This window comes from Choloepus didactylus, chromosome 7 (genome assembly GCF_015220235.1).
Source record: "Choloepus didactylus isolate mChoDid1 chromosome 7, mChoDid1.pri, whole genome shotgun sequence".
NCBI lineage: Eukaryota > Metazoa > Chordata > Mammalia > Pilosa > Megalonychidae > Choloepus > Choloepus didactylus.
The window spans coordinates 120,328,650-120,353,124 of record NC_051313.1 but is presented as its reverse complement, the minus strand read 5'-3'; the positions used below and the strand labels follow the sequence as shown (position 1 = coordinate 120,353,124).

Sequence of the window (24,475 nt, the reverse complement as noted above, 5' to 3'; positions counted from 1 at the left end):
GGGTTTCCAACTCCTTGGTGCAACTGGGTTTAGAGCTAGGATTGATGATTTGGTGTGGATAGCACCCTGAAAATTTATAGAAATATTCAGAATGTACAGAAAGCTATTTTCCAACATAACCAAACAACACTATGCTGGCCCATAAATAACCTGTGGGTTCTTGGTATTTATAATAAAATTGGTATTTTGTACTGTGGCTTTCTATGTGTTTTTGGCATCTGGAATGGCCTATGGTCTTTCGCAGGGCACTTTTCAGGAGGCTGGGGGCTTCCTCCTTTAGCATCTTCAGTGTTTCCCAACCCTCAGTGCACCACCTTCTCCCTTAAGTTTTCTATTTTCTACGGTCTCCCCCTCCAACTTCTCTCACCGCCCCAACCCCTGCTCTCAGGATGAGCGTGATACAGCGCGTTCCAGGGCACCAGCGGCAGCAACCGCTTGGACTTCCTGAGGTGGAAGATGGAAGGAGAGCGAGGCCAGAGGAAGTGCAAGCACCGGCGGGGGAGGGGCTGGCAGCGCCTCGCGGGTTCTTGTCCCTTAGTGGAGAGAGGTACCACTGCACCTGCAGCGGTAATTTCAGGATAGGGGGCGTGGTTATCTCGTAAATCTCTTCATTCAAGGAGGGCCAGGATGGTGTGACGTTAACAGTTGCTGGGCAGATTAGGCCAGCATAGGTTGCAGTGAGAGGTGGGGCTTAGAGCAATTGAACTCGCCAGTGCTCAGCCAAGTAAGAATTATGCACGGAGGGGAGGGCAGAAAGGGCCTGTCTTTTGTGGGTGGCTACAGGTTAGGGAGACCGTTGAACGGGGGAGGCGCCCTGTGAGGCACCGCGTGGAAGGATTCGGAGACTAGCCCTCTTCCTTCCGTCTCCTGGTCCCATTCCCCTGCACACTGCGGGTTCAGTGTGTTACCGGTTGCCCAGGACCTGGCCTCAGGTCCCATCGTCTCCACGTACTCCCTCCCCTACTTTTATAACGTGATGCTCACACGAACCTCTCCCCAGCACCCCACGTGAAACTGCTCGGGCTCCTAGGCTGACTTCTAGCTTTCCGGTTGAGGCTACAGCTTTGGATGATACGGCCCCACCCACCCCTGCCAGAGCACGCCCCGGCGGCCGGGCCTCTCGCTGTAACCCCATCGCCAAGGGGCCTTCGAAGTCGCTCCTCCCGTTATTCCTTCCTCTGACAGCCCATTACGCCTCGTTTCTCCCACCTCAGTGAAGCCGGAGCGAAGAAGCCTGTCCACAACATGATATTCCTGGTCCCCGGACACCCACTGGCCTCTTCTCGGCAAGGGCAGGGGGATGTGGAAAAAATTCTGGTTCCCTCCCCTTCGGGCTACGGCTTTCGCTTTCACTTCCTCCGCCGAGAGCCGACAGATCTCCGGGTGCCGGGCGATCATGGCGCTTCTGGAGGTGTGCGGAGCCCCCCGAGAGCAGGAGGACGACTGGGCTTTCCCCGTCGCGGGAAGCAGGCACCGCTCGGACCCCGGACACTACAGTTTCTCTATGCGCTCTGCCGAGCTCGCCCTGCCCCGGGGAATGCAGGTCCGGGCTGAAAGGAAACCCCGAAGGGAAGCGGGAAAGAGGGCGCAGAGGAATAGAGGCTCCGCTTTGGGACTGTCCTCCCGCGGGGGTCCCGGAGGGGGGCATCCTTCAGGCCTGGAGAGCAGCGTCCGGGCCGGGACCCATGGAAGAAGCCACGTGGGGACGGGGTGGGGTGGGCGCGGCGGGGAAGGCATTTGGAAGTGTCAGGGGATGAGCAAAGAGTTCGAGGTGAGGTGGGGGCTCCCTCGGGAAGACAGAAGGCTTTCCTGCCTTTTCTCCACCACGCACACACAGATCAGGAAGCCTTTTTCATGAGGTTATCATGTGTTACAGGGCTGTGTAGTGTCTTGGAAAACCTTTGAACTTGGGCAGCTAGTCTCACCTCAGCAACTCAGTGTGGTGTGACTTGGGTCAAGTCACTTAGTCTAGTTCTCAGGCTCTTCCGCAACATGGAGATACTGTTAATGGAACGTATTTTGTGAGGATTAAATGAGTGGTGAATGGGAAAAGTATTAAATTCACCCTTAAAATTCATAGTTAGGGTAACAGTTGGTTTTCATGTCTATTGCACTGGAAAATGGGAAAGGTTGGTGTCGTGGTCATCTTTTCTTTTTGTCCAGCCATTTTCTTCCCCAGATTGTTTATTAGCTGTTCCATTGATTGATGGAGAATTTCTTCCCATCTCTTCACCGCCATACTCTCTAATACTTTTCCTGGCACCACCTGCCACAGAAGTTTTCATTGCCCCTTTCTCTATATCTTCTCCCTCATTAGCCCACTGAATTCTTCCAGTCCCTGGGTGGGAACGGCGAGAAGAACGTTCAGATTGAGATGGCCCACGGCACCACCACACTCGCCTTCAAGTTCCAGCATGGAGTGATTGTGGCGGTGGATTCTCGGGCCTCGGCTGGGAGTTACATTGGTGAGTGTGGCTGTCCTGGCAGGCAGATTCGGGGGAGCTGGGCTCTCCTCTTTGCAGGAGAAGAACATCTGCACCAAGAGGGAAGTAGGTATTGATTTAGGACACACAGGGAGAGCTGTGGGTCATCACTCCATCTTCTTCCAGCGACCATACGGGTGAACAAGGTGATTGAGATTAACCCTTACCTGCTTGGCACCATGTCTGGCTCTGCGGCTGACTGTCAGTATTGGGAGCGTCTGCTTGCCAAGGAGTGCAGGTAGGTGAGGCCTCTAAACCTGGTGGTCAACCCCTGGATCCCCCAGATCACTGCTCCTCATCCCCCACCCCTGCATGTTCCCCCTCAGTGCTAAGAGAGTATTTCAAAAAACGGCTTTTCAGTGAGAAAAACCTCCTCCCAAATCTCAGTCCACTCTCCTGCCAGTGGGGCAGATGATTTGTTCCATTATTTGACACTGACACCATCAGCCCTGGTGGGAGGGTATCACACACTAGGATTGTTTTTTGTGTTTTTGATACTTTAAATTCCAAGTCTCTTCCTGATCCTTAGATCTTACAAAATAACTCCTTCCAAATGCTTATCTCTCTAATCATTTCTTGCCCCATTAAGTGGGCAGCTCAGAGAGCTAAACTCGCCCTGCCCTTCTAAGTCATCCATTCTCCCCCACGGTCCCTGCCCAGGCTGTACTATCTGCGGAACGGGGAGCGCATCTCAGTGTCAGCAGCCTCCAAACTGCTCTCCAACATGATGTACCAGTACCGGGGCATGGGCCTCTCCATGCACAGCATGATCTGTGGCTGGGACAAGAAGGTGGGTGCTCTCCATTCCCCAAGTTCCCCCACATATTCATGAAAGGTCTGTTTTCCCATGGTCCACCCCCTCTCCTTCCCCTACAGGATCCATGGCGTGTTATGTGATGGTTCCAGTGTATCCATGGGCTATTTCTTGGTCTAGATGTGGACCAAGCCCGTATGAGTTTTGTAAACTTATCGCCTTTGGTAAAACAGCTGATTCCAAGTTTGTTTTTCCTTTTTATTTCCAAAGTTCTATGATTGTTACCAAAGTACTGTCCTGGTTCACATGTTCCTGTGGTAATTCTCATTCTTCTGTCCACTTTTTATGGGTCACACTTGAACCTCTATGTTACCAATACCTTCCTCTTCAATTGCAACCTGGAATCTTCTTTCATCCTATAGGGTCCTGGCCTCTACTATGTGGATGAAAATGGGACTCGGCTCTCAGGAAATATGTTCTCCACTGGTAGTGGGAACACTTATGCCTACGGAGTCATGGACAGTGGCTACCGACACAATCTTAGCCCTGAAGAGGCCTATGACCTTGGCCGCAGGGCTATAGTTCATGCCACACACCGAGACAGCTATTCTGGAGGCGTTGTCAATAGTGAGAGACCAATGCTACCAAGCCCAGGGTGGTGGTGGTGGTGGGAGTGATGGTCACGAATGGGAGATTCAGGAGAAGCAGAGTGGCAGGGAGGAGGTTTTCAGAGTCAGAAGAGGGGCCTTGAAGTCCCAGTAATAAGGGCTTGAGTGTGTGTGTGTGCGCATTGTTGATGCCTTCAAGATAACATTTTTAACAGGAACTTCCCGAAGTGAAAGGTGACTCCGTGTTCTTTTCTCAATTGCCCACAGTGTACCACATGAAGGAAGATGGTTGGGTGAAAGTGGAAAGCACGGACGTCAGTGACCTGATGTACGAGTACCGGGAGGTCAATCAGTAATGGTGGCAGCGCTTTGCCTGGCCTCCTCTTGGGGTGCCTGGCAGACTCAGGGAACTGGACCAGCTTAAGCTCCAGGAGATGGAAGGGCCTAACCTGAGCCCAGAGGAGAGTGACTAGGCTCGGTGGTTAGTCTGGGGGAGGCAGAATTCATCCTTTTGTGTTTTCTCTATTTCAAAGAGCAAACATGCCACACACCCCCTTCCTGGCACCTTCTGGGTGCCCTAATAAGTACAATAAAGGAAAACGGTTATAAACGGCTGTGTATTTTGGTTGAGTGGGATTGGGACTGTGGTTGTTAGGAGGGGTTGGGGGAAGAGCAGATTTTTTTTCTGGAGAAGGGACTGGAACCCCCTACCAAAGCTTTACTTTTCTAAGAAATGGGGCCTCATGAAATATGTCTCTTGGGTTTTCCTTCTCAATTGCCTCTCCAGGACCTCAGGAAGATGGACAACTGTTACCTGTGGACACTTATTTGCAATCCCATTTAGGTTAGGGTCCTTCTGGTAGTGTTACATCTGGAGGGGGGGGGATCTTGTGTTAATGGTTTGGGTGTTTGGGGAAAGGGAACCTAGAAAAAAGTCTTTGATGTTGTAAAGTGGGATGAAAAAATTTCCACCTCAACAGGTGTGTGGTAATTGCAAACACTTTACCATTTGCTCCAAGTAGCCCTTCAGAGTTATTGGATATAGAATGTAAAGAAGGACATTAGAGGTTCAGTTTCATGATCGGTCACGCTTGGTTGCAAGATGACAGGCCCATGACTGAAGAGGAAGAGGAGATAGGGAGGACTCCCGGAAACGGACACTATGAGGAAAAGTTAAACAACCAGGTTAGAAAAATGGAGAAGGACGTAAGGTTCTTTCCTGAATCAGGCTGGAGCTACAGAAAGGAGCACAGAAGACGCCACTTCTCAGAGGAGAGTTAGTCAAGGTAAAAGGGAGAAAGAAGGAAGCAGCTGAGTGTGGAGGTTTTTTTCCACAAGGGAGAGATCCTTATAACCCCAGAATGGAAAGGGTTGGAGAAAGTTTGATAATTCTCTACTTTAGATCCCCTCCCCCTTATTTTAAACTTTGAGTGACTCATTGGTAGTCACACCAATAACATTTTAAAAGGTGGTTTGGAATTCTAGTGATCCTCCCTTTGAGGATTTTTTGACTTTGGAAGATACAGTTTCAACCTGAAGAGTTATTTCTGGAAGAAACACATCGGCATGTTCCATAGTTAGGCTCTGGCCAGGCAGGAACCAAGGACCTGCGTGACTGCACTTTTAACCAGTGTTAAAATAGACCAAGAAACAAAGTCCACTACCTGGGATCTCCCTCAAAAAAGCTGAAGGTCCTCCCAACATAATTTGGAATGTTAATTTAGAGGCGTCTGAACATGTGCCCTGTTCAAGGTGCCCTGCTGAGGAGGACAAATGAAGATAATGGTTCACTGCCTCATGAACTGGAAAACTGTAGGTGCAAACTCCCAGGGTCCCCATGAGACTGGCTAAAACCTTCTATTTAGGAGAGACCCTTCGTGCTTCTTCTCCCTCGGGGTCCAGATTTTTGTATCCCAAGACCCTAAAATTGGAGCTTGGACTGGGAAAATGGTTCGGAGCTTGAGGTAATAACGTTGACGAAAATCCAGTGGTTCTCCAATTACAACCCATCCCAATCCTTGAAACAGATTTATTTTACTTCATGACAATTCTAAAATAATCGCAGTCAGTTTTATATCACAGAGTAACTGCTGCTAAGGGTGTGAGTTTCACTTGGGGGCTGGCAAGCGCGAACCCGAGTTCGGGATCCGGGTTCCTTGGTCTGTAGGTCTCGCGCGCCCCCACCTGGCCGCCTCGCGCAGAGCGAGCGCATTGGCTGGGGAAGAGAAAGCGAAAGCGAAAGCGGCGAAGCCCTCTCGTCCTCCCGAGGAGAGCGTCGCTAACTGATGAAAGGGGGAAACGACGTTTGAGGCGGAGGCAGTGGAAGATTTCTCCACCACCCAACGGAAGGCCTCCCGAAGCCGCCTGTAGGGACGCGTCCCAACCCATCACCCACTCCACGCTCCCTGCGTCGGGTCCCTCTGGACCTCGCGGCGTGGAAGGAGCCGAGCAGGACCGCCTCGCTGTTTGGGACTCGGCGGAGCAGGCGCAGGTTGGGGCAGGGGGAGGGTGTCGGGATTTTGTTTGTTTGTTTGTTTAAAGAATGAGGCTCCTGATGGGGAGGTCCCTCTCCACCTCTCACGGGTAGACTGACCCCTGTAGTTGTACAGACTGGCACGGGGTAGCCAGAGGGTCTCTCCGGGTAGGACTGGGTAAAATGAGAAACCCACGGGTTGGGTGGGGTGAGGGACAGGAAAGGATTGGGATTCACTTCCATAATTTCTCACCCTCTCCCCACAGATAGCACCATGCGGCTCGCTGACCTGAGTCCCTGGGCTTTCCTGCTGCTGGTGGACTCGACCCTCCTCTGGCTGCTTCGGGGCACCCTGGGGGCTTTGCTCCCGGGAGGGCTTCCAGGCCTGTGGCTGGAGGGGACCCTGCGACTTGGAGGGCTGTGGGGGCTGCTAAAGCTGGGGGGGCTGCTGGGCTATGTGGGGACCCTGTTGCCCTTGCTCTGCCTGGTGGCCCCGCTGTTTCTCTCCCTGAGGGCCCTGGTCCCAGGGGTCTTGAGCGCTCCCCCCGTCAGAATGGCTTCAGCCCCCTGGAGCTGGCTGCTGGCGGCCTATGGGGCTGCCGGGCTAAGCTGGGCAGTGTGGGCTGTGCTGAGCCCCCCAGGAGCCCCCGCTTCAGCCCAGAAGACGGAGCAGGGCCAGGAGAACAGATCCTTGGTGTGGAGATTGCTGAGGCTTTCCATTCCAGACCTGCCTTTCCTCATTGCCGCCTTCTTCTTCTTGGTTGTTGCCGTTTTGGGTGAGTCGGGGAGAAGCTTGTGAGTTGGAGGTGGGAAGAGGCCTTTGACACCAGCACATTCACCTGTTCTCCATCACGCTTCCTTCAGGTGAGACGTTACTCCCTCACTACTCTGGTCGTGTGATTGACATCCTGGGAGGTGACTTCGATCCTGATGCCTTTGCCAGCGCCATCTTTTTCATGTGCCTCTTTTCCTTTGGAAGGTAGGGGATGGGGGCAGGTGGGTCCATTTGCTAGCCCCAGATTTTCACAGGCGCCCTCACTTTCCTAACTCCAGTTTCAGACTCTTTTGTGCACAAAGCACATGTAGTTTAAAAATACCTAATCTAAAATGTGCATGTATTTATTTATTCACCATTCTGTTCCATTCATTCTTCATTCCTTCCTTCCTTCACCGTATTTATCCAACATCTTCAAAGTTTATATTATTTATAGATACAAGTACAAGTGAACTTAGCACAAAGGAGTTTTTTTCCCCCCAAAACTCTGCTATTTATTTTTATTTTATTTTATTAGGGAAGTTGTAGGTTTACAGAAAAATCATGCAGAAAATAGTTTTCATATTTGCCCCCATGGGTACCTTTGTTGCAATTAAGAAAATATATTATAATAATATTAGTATAATTTATTATAGTCCATAGTTTACGTAGGGTTCACTGCTTGTGTTGCACAGTCCCGTGGTACACAATGTTTCTCAATTGCCTCTCAGCGTTTCTATCTCTGTGAATCCGTTTTTCTTTTCTGTGTCCTACCTCTCGCCCCTAAACCTGTTTCCAAAATATCTCTCCAGGATTTCCTCTTGTCGGGGGTGGGGGGTTTCTTCCTCTTGACCCTTCTTTCCTAACTCATTTCAACAATTCCTGAAGATCTTCTCTCCGGCATCTTTACCCTTTCCCTCTTTATTTGCTTTTTCCTCTTTTAGATATACTCAGGAGTGTGTTGTCCCAAACAAACAAATACGACTAGACGGGGCCAGGACTGGTGGAAGGCAGGGGAGGTGCCTGGATGCACTCTCGGAGCTGTGCACCTGCCTCCCTTGCCCCGCCCTGGTCCTGGCTCTCCTGCTTGACATTGCTCCTTTTTTACTGCCAGACTTCGTTTAGAGTGCGCTCAAAACCGATTCGTCATTATGCCTTCATCCTACACCTGCAACTCTGCTGAAACCAGTGGCTCAGAAGGGGATAACTAACTGCTTATTGATGGGTCCAGTACCTTTTTAAAAATCAGCCCTCAATTCTCCAGGCTTCTCTGTAGCATTTGGCACTAGAATAACCTCTTATTACTGACCTTTTTTCTGAAGTTAGCTTTTTAAAAATAAAATTGTGGTTATATATATATATATGTAACATAAAGTTTGCTGTTTAAGCCATCTTTATGTATATAATTCAGTGAATTAATAATATTCACAATGTTGTATTGCCATCACCACCATCCATTACCAAAACTTTTTCATCTCCTTAAACAGAAACTCCACATCCTTTAAATATTAACTCCCCATTCTCCCCTTCCCCTAGCCCCTGTAATCTACCTTCTGTCTCTATGAATTTGCTTATTCTAGATATTATAAGTGGAATCATACCATATTTGTCCATTTGTGTCTTGCTTATTTCCCTTTAAGGCTCATCTATGCTTATCATGGAGCAGAACTTCATTTCTATTTACAGCTGAGTAATATTCCATTGTCGGTGTGTACCACATTGTGTTGTACGGTCTTTATATAGATAGTCATGAGTGGCAAGGACGAGATGTATGAAAGAAAGGTTTGTTAGTATTTACACGTCCTAGAACAGGGAGGAGTGTCAGGCCTTGCAGGGCCACGTGGGGAACATGCCAGGAAGGCAGGTTCACACAAGCCGGCCAGGAGCAAGAGGTGTACAGTGGACCTGGGACTGCCGTCATGGTGTTCTGACCCGGGTAGGAGGTGCAGCAATTGGTCAAGCAAGAGTGAGGATTAGGGAGTCTATATTTGACCTTCATAGGGGCATGAACCCAGGTAGGATGGGAGGAGAGGGAGAAGCTGTTTATCTTGAATAAGCAGGTGTCAGGGGAGACCCCTGAGGGATCTAATGACAGGGTCTCAGATGCTGAGGCTGCATGTCAGCGCAAAATCCTTTTGTTAACACTGACCTTGGACATGCTGAGGCAGCACATTGGTGTGACAAAAGTCCGTACTTTATCTTTATTCACTGCACACATTTTGTTTACCCATTCATTATTTTGAATAATGCCGCTACTAATATTGGTGTACAGGTATCTGTTTGAGACTCTGTTTTCAGTTCCTTTAAATATATACTTAGGAGTAGAATTGCTGAGTCATATGGTGATTTTATGTTTAACTTTTTGAGGAACTGCCAAACTGCTTTCCACAGTGACTGTACCATTTCACATTCTCATGAACATTGTGTGAGGGTTCCAATTTCTCTGCATCCTCTCAAACACTTATTTTCCTTTTTTTATCCTAATAATAGACATCCTTGTAGGTATGAAGATGTATCTTATTGTGATTTTGATTTGTATTTCCCTAATGGCTAATGATGTTGAGAATCTTTTCATGTGCTTGGTGACATTTGTATATCTTCTTTGGCAAAATGTTCAAGTCCTCTGCCCATTTTAAATTGGGTTTTTTTTTTTTTTTGTTATTGAGTTAGAGTAGTTCCTTGTATTTTCAGATAGATTATTTGCAACTGTTTTCTCCCATTCTATAGTTGTCTTTACACTTTCTTGATAAGGTCCTTTGGTGAACAAAAATTTTTAATTTGGATGAAGTCCAGTTTATTTTATTGTTTGCTGCTCATACTTTTGGTATCTTATCTAAGAATCCACTGTCAAATCCAAGGTCATGAATATTTCTCCCTATGTTATCTTCTAAGAGTTTCATGGTTTTAGTTCTTGTATTTAGGTCATTGCTCCATTTTAATTTTTTTTGTATATAGTGTGAGGTAGGGATCCAGATTCCTTCTATTGCATGTAGAAATCTGGTTTTCTTAGCACTGTCGGTTGAAGAGACTATTCTTTTCCCATTTCAGTCTCAATTAGCTTTTATGAATTCCCTTTCTACCTTCCATTCCACTCTACCTTTTTTGGAGACCTCTCCTCCTCTAGATCCTTAAATGTGGGCTTTTCTCATGACATAGTTCTATGATCTTTAAAAAAATTTTTCCTGTTGCTCTAACTCAGTACAATTCTCAGGTGATTCCCAGACCCATACCTCCAGTGCAGAGCTCTAGTCTTGTAAATCCTGTTGTCTCCTTGGTGTTCCCATTGGATAGTCTAATCTCACACTCCTCATACCTTGATCTCCAAATGCATCATATTCCCTCCCAGTCCTCTTGAAAATGGATCCCTCTTCTTAGTCCCATTCACAAAATCATTAGTAACCTAGCCCCAAACATTGGTGCTGGTGCTTTCCTCGTATTCAAATACTAGCCCTGTCATTTATTACTTTCAGAACTTTTCTTCTGTGGCTCCTTCCTCTCTACTCTCGCTGCCATCGCCAAAGTCCAAACGCTCATCATTTCCTATCCAGACCACCCCAACAGTCTCGTAACTACGTTAACTAAATTTATATTAAAAACTGGTATGTTGTAAAATACCTGCTTCTATGCCATCTTTTTTTTTTTTTTTTTTTTTTTTTAACTTTTATTGTAAATATTTGTTTGATCTAAGAGGAGTTCTCCAACTTTAAGGTTGAAAAGAGATGGGGAATAGTGAGACTCCAAGCCTCTGGAGTGGGAGGGCAGTTAGTTCCATTGATCCAGTTCCTGTAATGAAGTGTCTGGGACTGGGGAGAAGGACTTCGGGGGCAGGAAAGGAAAAGGCAAGTCAGAGGAGAAACCTGGAGGGGAAGGAAACACTGAGGCCAGGTCAGAAGCAAGGCCCAGGCTATTTCTTTTCAGAATTTCTTTTCACTTCTGGCGTATCCTTCTCTTGTGTCTAGCACAGAATGAACTCCATAAATGCTCGTGAGTTTGAACATGTCATGATTTTGTCCTACATCTAGCTCACCATATTCCCTTTCTGCTTCCTGCTTATTCCCACCCCTCTTGCCCCCTCCCCTTGTTTCCTTCTCTTTTGCCTCTCATGGGATGCTTTCCCCAACTCTATTTTTTTTTTCCATTCTGGACTTTCTGCTCCACTTTCCCCACCGCTCCCCTCCTGCTCTGCGTCTCCCTCTCCCTCCATCCTCCTGTTGTCTCCCCACCCAGCTCACTGTCTGCAGGCTGCCGAGGAGGCTTCTTCACCTTCATCATGTCCAGAATCAACCTGCGGATCCGGGATCTGCTCTTCTGTTCCCTGCTGCGCCAGGACCTCAGTTTCTTCCAGGAGACGAAGACAGGTGGGGCCTGGAGTCCAGGTCTGGCATTTCCCTGGACATTTCTTGCCCCTCAGTTACCTTCCACCCCCAGTCTCTCCTGCCTTTGTCAGGGCACTGGGCCCGGGGCTGCTTCGTGCTCTCTGGGGACAGGGTGGGGAGGCAGCTTCCAGCCGTCTCTCTGTGAGTCGGGGTGGGGGTATTTAGAGGAGGGAACTGTGTCGGTGGGGAGGTCAGGGAGGAGTTCCTGGGTGTATTGCGTTATGCATGGTTTCCTCACTTGCTTTGTCCTCCTCAGGGGAGCTGAATTCACGGCTGAGCTCAGATACCACCTTGATGAGTAACTGGCTTCCTCTTAATGCCAACGTACTCTTGCGGAGCCTGGTGAAGGTGGTGGGACTGTATAGCTTCATGCTCAGCCTGTCACCTCGACTCACCCTCCTCGCTCTGGTCAAAGTGCCCCTCTCAGTAGCAGCTGAGAAGGTGTACAGTGCCCGCCATCAGGTACATGTGCGTGTTAGGGGGCCCTGAGGGAGATGAAGAGGATCCCCCCCTTGGGAGCGAGAGGCTGTCCTAGAGCTCTCCTCTTCTCAGACCTTGGGGCAGAAGTTCTAAGTGGAGGGTCCATGGATGGGCTTCAGAACATCTGCGATCCCTTGGGACTGTGTGTAAAATCATGTTTGTGTGTGTGTGCGCTTGCGCGTGTGTGCTGTTTTCTGGGGAGACCATAGCTTTCATCAGCTTCTCAAAGGAGTCTGTACTTCCCTCCCCTACAGAAGATTGAAAATGCTGTCTTACAGAGTTTTGGGTGGAGAGTGTTTCCCTTTATAATCAGTAGGAGCAATTTGGACGGAGTGTAGAGAAAATAGAAAGTGCAGGCAGGAAGTCCCGAGTCTGAACATCAGCTCCGCCATCTCTAATTGGCTGTGGCTCCTTGGACACACTACTCCCCCTTTCCTCATTCAGACCCTGCTGCACTACCTAGCATTGAGAGCTGAACGATACATGGTTTTGTTCCTCCTCTACACTTCTGGAAGGAAATGTCAGGAAGGGAGGAAGAGGACAGATTGATATTTTTAGATAGATTGGGGAAGCATCCTAAGGGCTGGAATGAGACATGGGTGCCTGCTGCCTTCTCCCTCATCAACCCTGCTATCCCCCTGCCCCACTTTTCCAGGCTGTGCTTCGGGAGATCCAGGATGCAGTGGCGGGGGCAGGGCAGGTGGTGCGGGAAGCAGTTGGCGGGCTGCAGACCGTGCGGAGTTTTGGGGCTGAGGAGCATGAGGTCTGTCGGTATAAGAAGGCCCTTGAACGATGCCGCCAGCTGTGGTGGCGACGAGATCTGGAACGCGCCCTGTACCTGCTCTTACGGAGGGTGAGACAGCTGAGCAGCTGGGAGGAGCCAGGGAGGCAGCCTGGAAAGGCGTGAGGCTGGTCCTGGGGCTACCTGCTGCTCAACATCCTAGGGGCAGGGAGGAGAGAAAGAATGAAGACTGTTTTCCCCTTGCAGATGCTGGACTTGGGAATGCAGGTGCTGATGCTGAGCTGTGGGCTGCAGCAAATACTGGCCGGGGAGCTCACGCAGGGTGGACTGCTCTCCTTTCTGCTCTACCAGGAGGACGTGGGGCATTATGTGAATGTGAGTGAGCAGCCTGCACGGATGGTTACTCTCTTCTTTCTCCTCTGTTTTTCTCTCTAACCTTCTGGCCCGAGCTTTATTTGTTTCTCTTAAAAAACAAAAAAACCCAACTCACTCTAAGAATTTCAAACATGTTAAAAAAAAAAAAAAAAGACAAGATAATGAAATGAATTCCCATGTACCCATCACCCGCTTTAACAGTTATCAACTCTTGGCCAGTCTTGCTTCATCTTCCTCCTGCCCATATTGTCATGAAGCAAATCTCAGATAAAATATTTCATCTGTAAATATTTCATTTTGTATTTCTAAGACATAAACACTGTTTAAAAAATATAACCACCAAACTATTTTTGCATCTAAAAAACTAACAGTAATTCCTCAAATTCATCAAGTATCCATTCAGTGGTCAAAATTCTACTTTTCTCATACATGTAATATGTATATTATTTGCTTGATCTAGGATCCAGATACTGTCCATGTGCTGTGAGTGGTTGGTATGTCTCTCTCTGTACCACTCTCCCCCCACTCCCACTGCCTTGCAGTTTTGTAGATTATTTGTTTAAGAAACAGGTTGTTTGACTTACAGAGTTTTTTATAGTCTGGATTTTGCTCGAATCCCTGTGGTATTTAATATATTTCTGTGCCTCTGCACTTCATGGTGATCGGTAGATAAACCTAGAGGCTTTTCAGATCCAGGTTTGTTTGCTTGTTTTGACAACTGTACTTCCTAGGTGGTGGCGTGACCGCCCTGTGACTCACCAGGTGTTGATGTTCAGTGCCTACATCTATTGATTTATGGACTTAGGGGTTGCAAAATGGTGATATCCAGTTATCTTTGATTTATTAGTTGGTTGCATTTATCAAGGTGGACTCCGCTCATCTCCTGTGAGGTTACCCATGGTACAATTTGGCTAGCAAAGGCAGAAGGAGCTTTTGAGTCCTTCCCTGTATTTACCAGTTTTCAAAAATAATTACTTCTTCTTGTGCTTTATTTTATAATTTTCCTAGACACTTACCAAGCATCTTTTGTGGGTAGAGAACTGTGTTAGGTGTTCTGGTGGCTACAAAGATGAGTTAGGCCCAGTGCCTTCTTCTAAGGAGTTTCCTGTCTAATCATCCAACACAGCTTTGCACAAAGAATGCAAAACAGTAATTGAGAGGCGATGGGGCAAGATGGCAGACTGGTGAGCTGTATGTTTTAGTTTCTCCTCCAGGAAAGTAGGTAGAAAGCCAGGAACTGCGTGGACTGGACACCACAGAGCAATTTGACTTTGGGCATACTTCATACAACACTCCTGAACACGTCGAACTGCTGAGATCAGGGAGATCTGTAAGTTTTTGCGGCCAGGGGACCCACGCCCCTCCCTGACAGGCTAAGTCCCATGGGAGGAGGGGCTGTCAGCGCCGGGAAGGAGAAGGGAGATCTGCAGTGGCAGCTCTTATTGGAAACTCATTCTACTGATCCAAACTCCAACCATAGATAGACTGAGACCAGACACCAGAGAAACTGAGAGCAGCCAGCCCAGCAGAGAGGAGACAGGCATAGCAAAAAACAGTAAAGAAAAACTCCAAAATAAAAGCAGAGGATTTTTGGAGTTCTGGTGAACATAGAAAGGGGAAGGGCAGAGCTCAGGCCCTGAGGCTCATATGCAAATCCTGAAGAAAAACTGATCTCTCTGCCCCCTGGCTCTTTCCTTAGTAGCCCTAATTGCTTTGTCTTTTAGCATTTCAATAACCCATTAGATCTGCCAGGAGGGCTTTTTTTTTTTTTTAAACTTTTTTTTTTCTGTTTCTAAAACAATTACTCTAAGAAGCCCAATACAGAAAGCCTCAAAGACTTGCAATTTGGGCAGGTCAAGACAAGAGCAGAACTAAGAGAGCTCTGAGACAAAAGGCAATAATCCAGTGGCTGAGAAAATTCACTAAACACCACAATTTCCGAAGAAAGGGGGGGTGTCTGCTCACAGCCATCATCCTGGTGGACAGGAAACACTCCTGCCCGTCGCCAGCCCCATAGGCCAGAGCTGCCTCAGACAACCCAGTGTGATGCACACACCACAAAACTGGGCGTGGACATTAGCCTTCCCCGCACCCTCAGCTGGTTGTCCCAGAGTTGGAAAGGTGGAGCAGTGTGAATTAACAAAGCCCCATTCAGCCATCATTTCAGCAGACTGGGAGCCTCCCTACATAGCCCAGCAGCCCAGAACCGCCCTGGGGGGATGGCACTCACCTGTGACATAGCACAGTCATCCCTCAACAGAGGACCAGGGGGTGCATGGCCTGGAAGAGGGACCCACTCGCAAGTCTCTGGAGCCATACGCCAAAACCAAGGACTTGTGGGTCAGTGGCAGAGACAAACTGTGGCAGGACTGAACTGAAGGATTAGACTATTGCAGCAGCTTTAAAACTCCAGGAACACCAGGGGGATTTGATTGTTAGAGCCACCCCCGCCTCCGACGGCCCAGACACACACCCCATATACAGGGCGTGCAACATCAACTACACACGCAAGCTTGGTACACCAATTGGTTCCCACAAGACTCACTCCCCCACTCACCACAAAAGCAAAGCAGGGGAGAACTGGCTTGTGGAGAACAGGTGGCTCGTGGATGCCACCTGCTGGTTAGTTAGAGAAAGTGTACACCACGAAGCTGTAGATCTGATAAATTAGAGATAAGGACTTCAATTGGTCTACAAATCCTAAAAGAACCCTATAAAGTTCAGCAAATGCCAAGAGGCCAAAAACAACAGAAAATTATAAAGCATATGGAAAAAACAGACAATATGGATAACCCAAGCCCAAGCACCCAAATCAAAAGATCAGAAGAGACACAGTCCCTAGAGCAACTAATCAAAGAACTAAAGATGAACAATGAGACCATAGTATGGGATACAAAGCATATCAAGAAGACCCTAGAAGAGTATAAAGAAGACATTGCAAGACTAAATAAAAAAATAGATGATCTTATGGAAATTAAAGAAACTGTTGACCAAATTAAAAAGATTCTGGATACTCATAGTACAAGACTAGAGGAAGTTGAACAATGAATCAGTGACCTGGAAGATGACAGAATGGAAAATGAAAGCACAAAAAAAAGAATCGGGAAAAAAATCGAAAAAATCAAAATGGACCTCAGGGATATGATAGATAATATAAAACATCTGAATATAACACTCATTGGTGTTCCAGAAGGGGAAGAAAAGGGTAAAGGTCTAGGAAGAGAATTCAAAGAAATTGTTGGGGAAAACTTCCCAAATCTTCTAAACACCATAAATACACAAAACATAGATGCCCAGCGAAATCCAAATAGAATAAATCCAAATAAACCCACTCCAAGACATATTCTGATCACACTGTCAAACACGGAAGAGAAGAAGCAAGTTCTGAAAGCAGCAAGAGAAAAGCAATTCACCACATACAAAGGAAACAGCATAAGACTAAGTGGTGACTACTCAGCAGCCACCATGGAGGCGAGAAGGCAGTGGCACGATATACTTAAAATTCTGAGTGAGAAGAATTTCCAACCAAGAATACTTTATCCAGCAAAGCTCTCCTTCAAATTTCAGGGAGAGCTTAAATTTTTCACAGACAAATGCTGAGAGGATTTGCTAACAAGAGATGTGCCCTACTGGAGATACTAAAGAGAGCCCTACAGACAGAGAAACAAAGAAAGGAGAGAGAGACTTGGAGAAAGGTTCAGTACTAAAGAGATTTGGTATGGGTACACTAAGGGATATTAATAGAGAGAGGGGAAAAATATATATGTCAAACATAAACCAAAGGATAAGATGGCTGATTCAAGAAATGCCTTCACGGTTATAACATTGAATGCAAATGGATTAAACTCCCCAATTAAAAGATGTAGATTCACAGAATGGATTAAAAAAAATGAACCATCAATATGTTGCATACAAGAGACTCATCTTAGACACAGGGACACAAAGAAATTGAAAGTGAAAGGATGGAAAAAAATATTTCATGCAAGCTACAGCCAAAAGAAAGCAGGTGTAGCAATATTAATCTCAGATAAAATAGACTTTAAATGCAGGGGTGTTTTGAGAGAGAAAGAAGTCCACTACATACTAATAAAAGGGGCAATTCAACAAGAAGAAATAACAATCATAAATGTTTATGCATCCAATCAAGGTGCCACAAAATACATGAGAGAAACACTGGCAAAACTAAAGGAAGCAATGGATGTTTCCACAATAATTGTGGGAGACTTCAACACATCACTCTCTCCTATAGATAGATCAACCAGACAGAAGACCAATAAGGAAATTGAAAACCTAAACAATCTGATCAATGAATTAGATTTAACAGACATATATAGAACATTACATCACAAATCACCAGGATACACATACTTCTCTAGTGCTCACGGAACTTTCTCCAGAATAGATCATATGCTGGGACATAAAACAAGGCTCAATAAATTTAAAAAGATTGAAATTATTCAAAGCACATTCTCTGACCACAATGGAATACAATTAGAAGTCAATAACCATCAGAGACTTAGAAAATTCACAAATACCTGGAGGTTAAACAACACACTCCTAAACAATCAGTGGGTTAAAGAAGAAATAGCAAAAGAAATTGCTAAATATATAGAGATGAATGAAAATGAGAATACAACATACCAAAACCTATGGGATGCAGCAAAAGCAGTACTGAGGGGGAAATTTATAGCACTAAACACATATATTAAAAAGGAAGAAAGAGCCAAAATCAAAGAACTAATGGATCAACTGGAGAAGCTAAAAAATGAACAGCAAACCAATCCTAAACCAAGTAGAAGAAAAGAAATAACAAGGATTCAAGCAGAAATAAATGACATAGAGAACAAAAAAACAATAGAGAGGATAAATATCACCAAAAGTTGGTTCTTTGAGAAGATCAACAAGATTGACAAGCCCCTAGCTAGACTGACAAAATCAAAAAGAGAGAAGACCCATATAAACAAAATAATGAATGAAAAAGGTGACATAACTGCAGATCCCAAAGAAATTTTAAAAATTATAAGAGGATACTATGAACAACTGTATGGCAACAAACTGGATAATGTAGAGGAAATGGACAATTTCCTGGAAACATATGAACAACCTAGACTGACCAGAGAAGAAATAGAAGACCTCAGTCAACCCATCGCAAGCAAAGACATCCAATCAGTCATCAAAAATCTTCCCACAAATAAATGCCCAGGGCCAGATGGCTTCACAGGGGAATTCTACCAAACTTTCCAGAAAGAACTGACACCAATCTTACTCAAACTCTTTCAAAACATTGAAGAAAATGGAACACTACCTAACTCATTTTATGAAGCTAACATCAATCTAATACCAAAACCAGGCAAAGATGCTACAAAAAAGGAAAACTACCGGCCAATCTTCCTAATGAATATAGATGCAAAAATCCTCAACAAAATACTTGCAAATCGAATCCAAAGACACATTAAAAAAATCATACACCATGACCAAGTGGGGTTCATTCCAGGCATGCAAGGATGGTTCAACTTAAGAAAATCAATCAGTGTATTATGACACATTAACAATTTGAAAGGGAAAAATCAAATGATCATCTCAATAGATGCTGAAAAAGCATTTGACAAAATCCAACATCCCTTTTTGATAAAAACACTTTAAAAGGTAGGAATTGAAGGAAACTTCCTCAGTATGATGAAGAGCATATATGAAAAACCCACAGCCAGTATATTACTCAGTGGTGAGAGACTGAAAGCCTTCCCTCTAAGATCAGGAACAAGACAAGGATGCCTGCTATCATCACTGTTATTCAACATTGTGCTGGAAGTGCTAGCCAGGGCAATCCGGCAAGACAAAGAAATAAAAGGCATCCAAATTGGAAAAGAAGAAGTAAAACTGTCATTGTTTGCAGATGATATGATCTTATATCTGGAAAACCCTGAGAAATCGACGATACAGCTACTAGAGCTAATAAACAAATTTAGCAAAGTAGCGGGATACAAGATTAATGCACATAAGTCAGTAATGTTTCTATATACTAGAAATGAACAAACTGAAGAAACACTCAAGAAAAAGATACCATTTTCAATAGCAACTAAAAAAATCAGGTACCTAGGAATAACTTAACCAAAGATGTAAAAGACCTGTACAAAGAAAACTACATAACTCTACTAAAAGAAATAGAAGGGGACCTTAAAAGATGGAAAAATATTCCATGTTCATGGGTAGGAAGGCTAAATGTCATTAAGACGTCAATTCTACCCAAACTCATCTACAGATTCAATGCAATCCCAATCAAAATTCCAACCACCTACTTTGCAGACTTGGAAAAGCTAGCTATCAAATTTATTTGGAAAGGGAAGATGCCTCGAATTGCTAAAGACACTCTAAAAAAGAAAAACAGTCGGAGGACTTACACTCCCTGACTCTGAAGCTTATTATAAAGCCACAGTTGTCAAAACAGCATGGTACTGGCACAAAGATAGACATATAGATCAATGGAATCGAACTGAGAATTCAGAGATAGACCCCCAGAACTTATCTTTGATAAGGCCTCCAAAGTCACTGAACTGGGTCATAATGGTCTTTTCAACAAATGGGGCTGGGAGAGTTGGATATCCATATCCAAAAGAATGAAAGAGGACCCCTACCTCACACCCTACACAAAAATTAACTCAAAATGGACCAAAGATCTCAATATAAAAGAAAGTACCATAAAACTCCTAGAAGATAATGTAGGAAAACATCTTCAAGACCTTGTATTGGGCGGACACTTCCTAGACTTTACACCCAAAGCACAAGCAACAAAAGAAAAAATAGATAAATGGGAACTCTTCAAGCTTAGAAGTTTCTGTACCTCAAAGGAATTTGTCAAAAAGGTAAAGAGGCAGCCAACTCAATGGGAAAAAATTTTTGGAAACCATGTATCTGACAAAAGACTGATATCTTGCATATATAAAGAAATCCTACAACTCAGTCACAATAGTACAGACAGCCCAATTATAAAATGGGCAAAAGATATGAAAAGACAGTTCACTGAAGAGGAAATACAAATGGCCAAGAAACACATAAAATGTTCAGCTTCACTAGCTATTAGAGAGATGCAAATTAAGACCACAATGAGATACCATCTCACACCAATTAGAATGGCTGCCATTAAACAAACAGGAAACTACAAATGCTGGAGGGGATGTGGAGAAATTGGAACTCTTATTCATTGTTGGTGGGACTGTATAATGGTTCAGCCACTCTGGAAGTCAGTCTGGCAGTTCCTTAGAAAACTAGATACAGAGTTACCATTCGACCCAGTGATTGCACTTCTCAGTATATAACCGGAAGATCGGAAAGCAGTAACATGAACAGATATCTGCACACCAATGTTCATAGCAGCATTATTCACAATTGCCAAGAGATGGAAACAACCCAAATGTCCTTCAACAGATGAGTGGATAAATAAAATGTAGTATATACACACGATGGAATACTACATGGCAGTAAGAAGGAATGATCTCGTGAAACATATGACAACATGGATGAACCTTGAAGACATAATGCTGAGCGAAATAAGCCAGGCACAAAAAGAGAAATATTATATGCTACCACTAATGTGAACGTTGAAAAATGTAAAACAAATGGTTTATAAGGTAGAATGTAGGGGAACTAGCAATAGAGAGCAATTAAGGAAGGGGGAACAATAATCCAAGAAGAACAGATAAGCTATCATGGGTAAGTTTAATGTTCTGGGAATGCCCAGGAATGACTATGGTCTGTTAATTTCTGATGGGTATAGCAGGAACAAGTTCACAGAAATGTTGCTATGTTAGGTAACTTTCTTGGGGTAGAGTAGGAACATATTGGAAGTAAAGTAGTTATCTTAGGTTAGTTGTCTTTTTCTTACTCCCTTGTTGTGGTCTCTTTGAAATTTTCTTTTATTGTATTTTTTTAATTATTATTTTTTATTATTTTTATTATTTTTATTTTTCATACAGTTGATTAAAAAAAAAAAAAGTTAAAAAAAAAAAAAAAAAAAGGAAAAAAATATGTAGAGCCCCCTTGAGGAGCCTGTGGAGAATGCAGGGGTATTGGCCTACCCCACCTCGATGGTTGCTAACATGACCACAGACATAGGGGACCAGTGGTTTGATGGGTTGAGTCCTCTACCACAGGATTTACCCTTGGGAAAACTGTTGCTGCAAAGGAGAGGCTAGGCCTCCCTATAATTGTGCCTAAGAGCCTCCTCCCAAATGCCTCTTTGTTGCTCAGATGTGGCCCTCTCTCTCTAGCTAAGCCAACTTGAAAGGTGAAATCACTGCCCTCTCCCCTAAGTGGGATCAGACACCCAAGGGAGTGAATCTCCCTGGCAACATGGAATATGACTCCCAGGGAAGAATGCAGACCTGGCATTGTGGTATGGAGAACATCTTCTTGATCAAAAGGGGGATGTGAAAGGAAATGAAATAAGCTTCAGTGGCAGAGAGATTCCAACAGTAGCCAAGAGGTCACTCTGGTGGGCACTCTTACACACAATTTAGACAACCCTTTTTAGGTTCTAAAGAATTGGGGTAGCTGGTGGTAGATACCTGAAACTATCAAACTACAACCCAGAACCCATGAATCTTGAAGACAATTGTATAAAAATGTAGCTTATGAGGGGTGACAGTGGGATTGGGAAAGCCATAAGGACCACACTCCCCGTTGTCTAGTTTATGGATGGATGAGTAGAAAAATAGGGGAAGGAAACAAACAAACAAACAGACAAAGGTACTCAGTGTTCTTTTTTATTTTAATTGCTCTTTTTCACTTTAATTATTATTCTTGTTATTTTTGTGTGTGTGCTAATGAAGGTGACAGGGATTGATTTAGGTGATGAATGTACAACTATGTAATGGTACTGTGAACAATCGAATGTATGATTTGTTTTGCATGACTGCGTGGTATGTGAATATATCTCAATAAAATGAAGATTTAAAAAAAAAAAACAGTAATTGAAAAGGTCTGGGGACAGAAGCAATGCCTTGCAGGATGAGTATGTACTGCTCCATCCTTTACACTGAAAATTGGAACCCTGGGGTATTGTGGCACTTTTACATCCCACCCAAATTGCACTTATAAATGTAGAAAATCTTTTTTGGGAGGAGGGGATGAGTAATGTAGTTGTGGATGGGGTGTGGTAGGGAGTGTGTGAGAAGCGGGGAAGTTGGTTTATTAGCTGCGTGGTTTCTGGTGGGCTGCGTCTTATTAGCTGGCCCCTCCATTCCTGTGTTCCAGGCTCTGGTCTACATGTGGGGGGACATGCTGAGCAATGTGGGAGCTGCTGAGAAGGTTTTTGGCTACCTGGACCGACAACCAAAGCTGCCCCCTCCGGGGACGCTGGCCCCTCCCTCCCTGCAGGGGCTTGTGGAATTCCAGGATGTCTCCTTTGCGTATCCCAGTCGCCCTGACCAGCCGGTGCTCAAGGTACCTGAAAGACGCCACGGCGAGAGGCTCTGGCCCTCCCCTCCCTGCTGCTTGGGCTTCCTCGGGCATCACGGCCTCTAGACCATCTGCCTTGGAGAAGCTGATCTTGCCTCGGAAGGGAAGAGCAGGGGAGGAGTCCTGAGGGAGGGGAGGCGGACGCTAACCCTTGCTTGGCGCTTCTAGGGGCTCACGTTCACCCTACGTCTGGCGAGGTGACCGCGCTGGTGGGGCCCAACGGGTCTGGGAAGAGCACGGTGGCTGCGCTGCTGCAGAATCTGTACCAGCCCACGGAGGGGCGTCTGCTGCTGGATGGGGAGCCCGTCTCCCAGTACGAGCACCACTACCTGCACAGACAGGTGCGTGGGGCGAGAGCAGGTGGGTAGGGGATTGGAGAGGGGGAGCACGCGCAGAGAGAGGAGGGGCAGTCCTCGGGAAGAAGTACTCGGAGTCCGTTCTGGGGGCGTTGGGGGAGGGGGGAGGGAGGGTCTCTCCTTCCGGGAGGGGGCGGGGTCCACGCAGCCCTCTGCCCCGCCCACTCTGCGCAGGTGGCTTGGGTTGGGCAGGAGCCCGTGCTGTTCTCGGGTTCTGTGAGGGACAACATCGCCTATGGGCTGGAGAGCTGCGGGGACGATGAGGTGAGCGCTGCAGCCCGGGCCGCCCGCGCGGACGACTTCATAGCGGAGCTGGAGCACGGCATGCACACAGGTGCCCTCGCGGAGCCGTCAGCGCGCACTGGAAAGGGGCGGGGGGTGGGGCTCCCTGAGCACATCCCTGTACCTCGATGTTGCTGTTTCCTGGTCCTCTGTCCCCACTTCTCCTCCTTCCCCCAACGCGATGGATTCTTCAGCTTCCCTCTCTTGCTCGTGCGTCTTGGCTCCCAGGGAGCCGCGGAAGCCGCGCTCTCTAGCGGGCAGCCCCTTCCCTTCAGGCCCCAGCCCCGGGGCCCTCCCCAGTGCTCACGTGTCCTAACTGGTTCTGGTAGGAACTCTGGTTGTGCAGTGGCTGCGCCGCGGGGTGAGGAATGAAGTGGTCACTCGTGGCTGAGAAAGGACATGTTTGATTTCCCCAGACGTCGGGGAGAAAGGGAGCCAGTTGGCCGTGGGACAGAAACAGCGTGTGGCCATTGCCCGGGCCCTCGTGCGGGACCCGCAGGTCCTCGTCCTGGATGAGGCCACCAGTGCCCTGGACGTGGAGTGTGAGCAGGCGGTGAGTACAGACAGGTGGGAGCTGCTGGGGAGAGCCGGGCCTGAGGGGTCGCCTTGGAAGGAGCAGCGTGGGCAGAATTGGGCAGGGGGGAGGACGGGTGGCCCACTAGTGGAGAGAGCATCTCTGCCTTCTTAGGGTCCGGGACTGAGGAAGGGAAGTGGAATGGAGGGTAGGCGGGCTGGGGGCATCTCGGCTTCCTCCACTGCTCTCTTACCACTCTCTGGGAGACAGAAGGAGTTACAGGTGCTCTCTCCAACCTCCTCATGTTCTACACCTTTTTCACCCTAAGCCACAAGAGCTGGTGTCCAGCTGGGGTGTGGCGTCCATCTCATTCTCTTCTCCCTGCGGTCCCCTGCTCTTCCCTTTTAGCTGCAGGAATGGCAAGCCCGCAGGGACAGGACCGTGCTGGTGATCGCTCACAGGCTACAGATGGTTCAGAGCGCTGACCAGATTCTGGTGCTCAAGCAGGGAGAGCTGCTGGAGCGTGCCCAACTCCTGGAGGGGCAGGACGTCTACTCTTGCCTGGTGCAGCGGCAGCTGGTGGAATGAGGCCCCAAGGACACTGGGCCCTTCTCATGGCCATCCCTAGGTGGTAGCTCCTGCTTTGAGTCTCCTTGGGGATGTGCCCCCAGAGCTGGAGGCATGACAGAGATCTGGACTATGTGTGCTTCCCGGGGTTCACTGTGGGGGTGGGTTGTCTGTGACCAGGAACCTACTTACCTCGTGAACAGAGTTTTGCCTGGTTCTGAGTAGTGTATTGTGGCATAATAAATGTATTTTGAAGTA

At 46.7% G+C, this 24,475-nt stretch overlaps 2 protein-coding genes across 2 annotated transcripts; both read left to right on the top strand.

Moving 5' to 3' along the window:
- The first annotated feature begins 1,165 nt into the window (after window positions 1-1,165).
- Window positions 1,166-4,455, top strand: LOC119539644 (proteasome subunit beta type-8). The gene is made up of 6 exons (XM_037843314.1): window positions 1,166-1,543; window positions 2,318-2,465; window positions 2,610-2,721; window positions 3,144-3,273; window positions 3,660-3,864; window positions 4,113-4,455. Exons 1-6 carry the CDS (start codon window positions 1,301-1,303, stop codon window positions 4,199-4,201), a joined length of 927 nt encoding a protein of 308 aa, XP_037699242.1. The 5' UTR covers window positions 1,166-1,300; the 3' UTR covers window positions 4,202-4,455.
- Window positions 4,456-6,100: 1,645 nt separating this feature from the next.
- Window positions 6,101-24,475, top strand: LOC119539386 (antigen peptide transporter 2-like). Its single transcript, XM_037842920.1, is given in 13 exon segments — window positions 6,101-6,336; window positions 6,585-7,094; window positions 7,183-7,297; window positions 11,300-11,430; window positions 11,705-11,910; window positions 12,584-12,781; window positions 12,917-13,045; window positions 22,295-22,483; window positions 22,667-22,685; window positions 22,688-22,839; window positions 23,029-23,188; window positions 23,553-23,689; window positions 24,059-24,475. Coding segments are annotated over 12 exon segments (2,118 nt in total). The 5' UTR covers window positions 6,101-6,336; window positions 6,585-6,592; the 3' UTR covers window positions 24,239-24,475.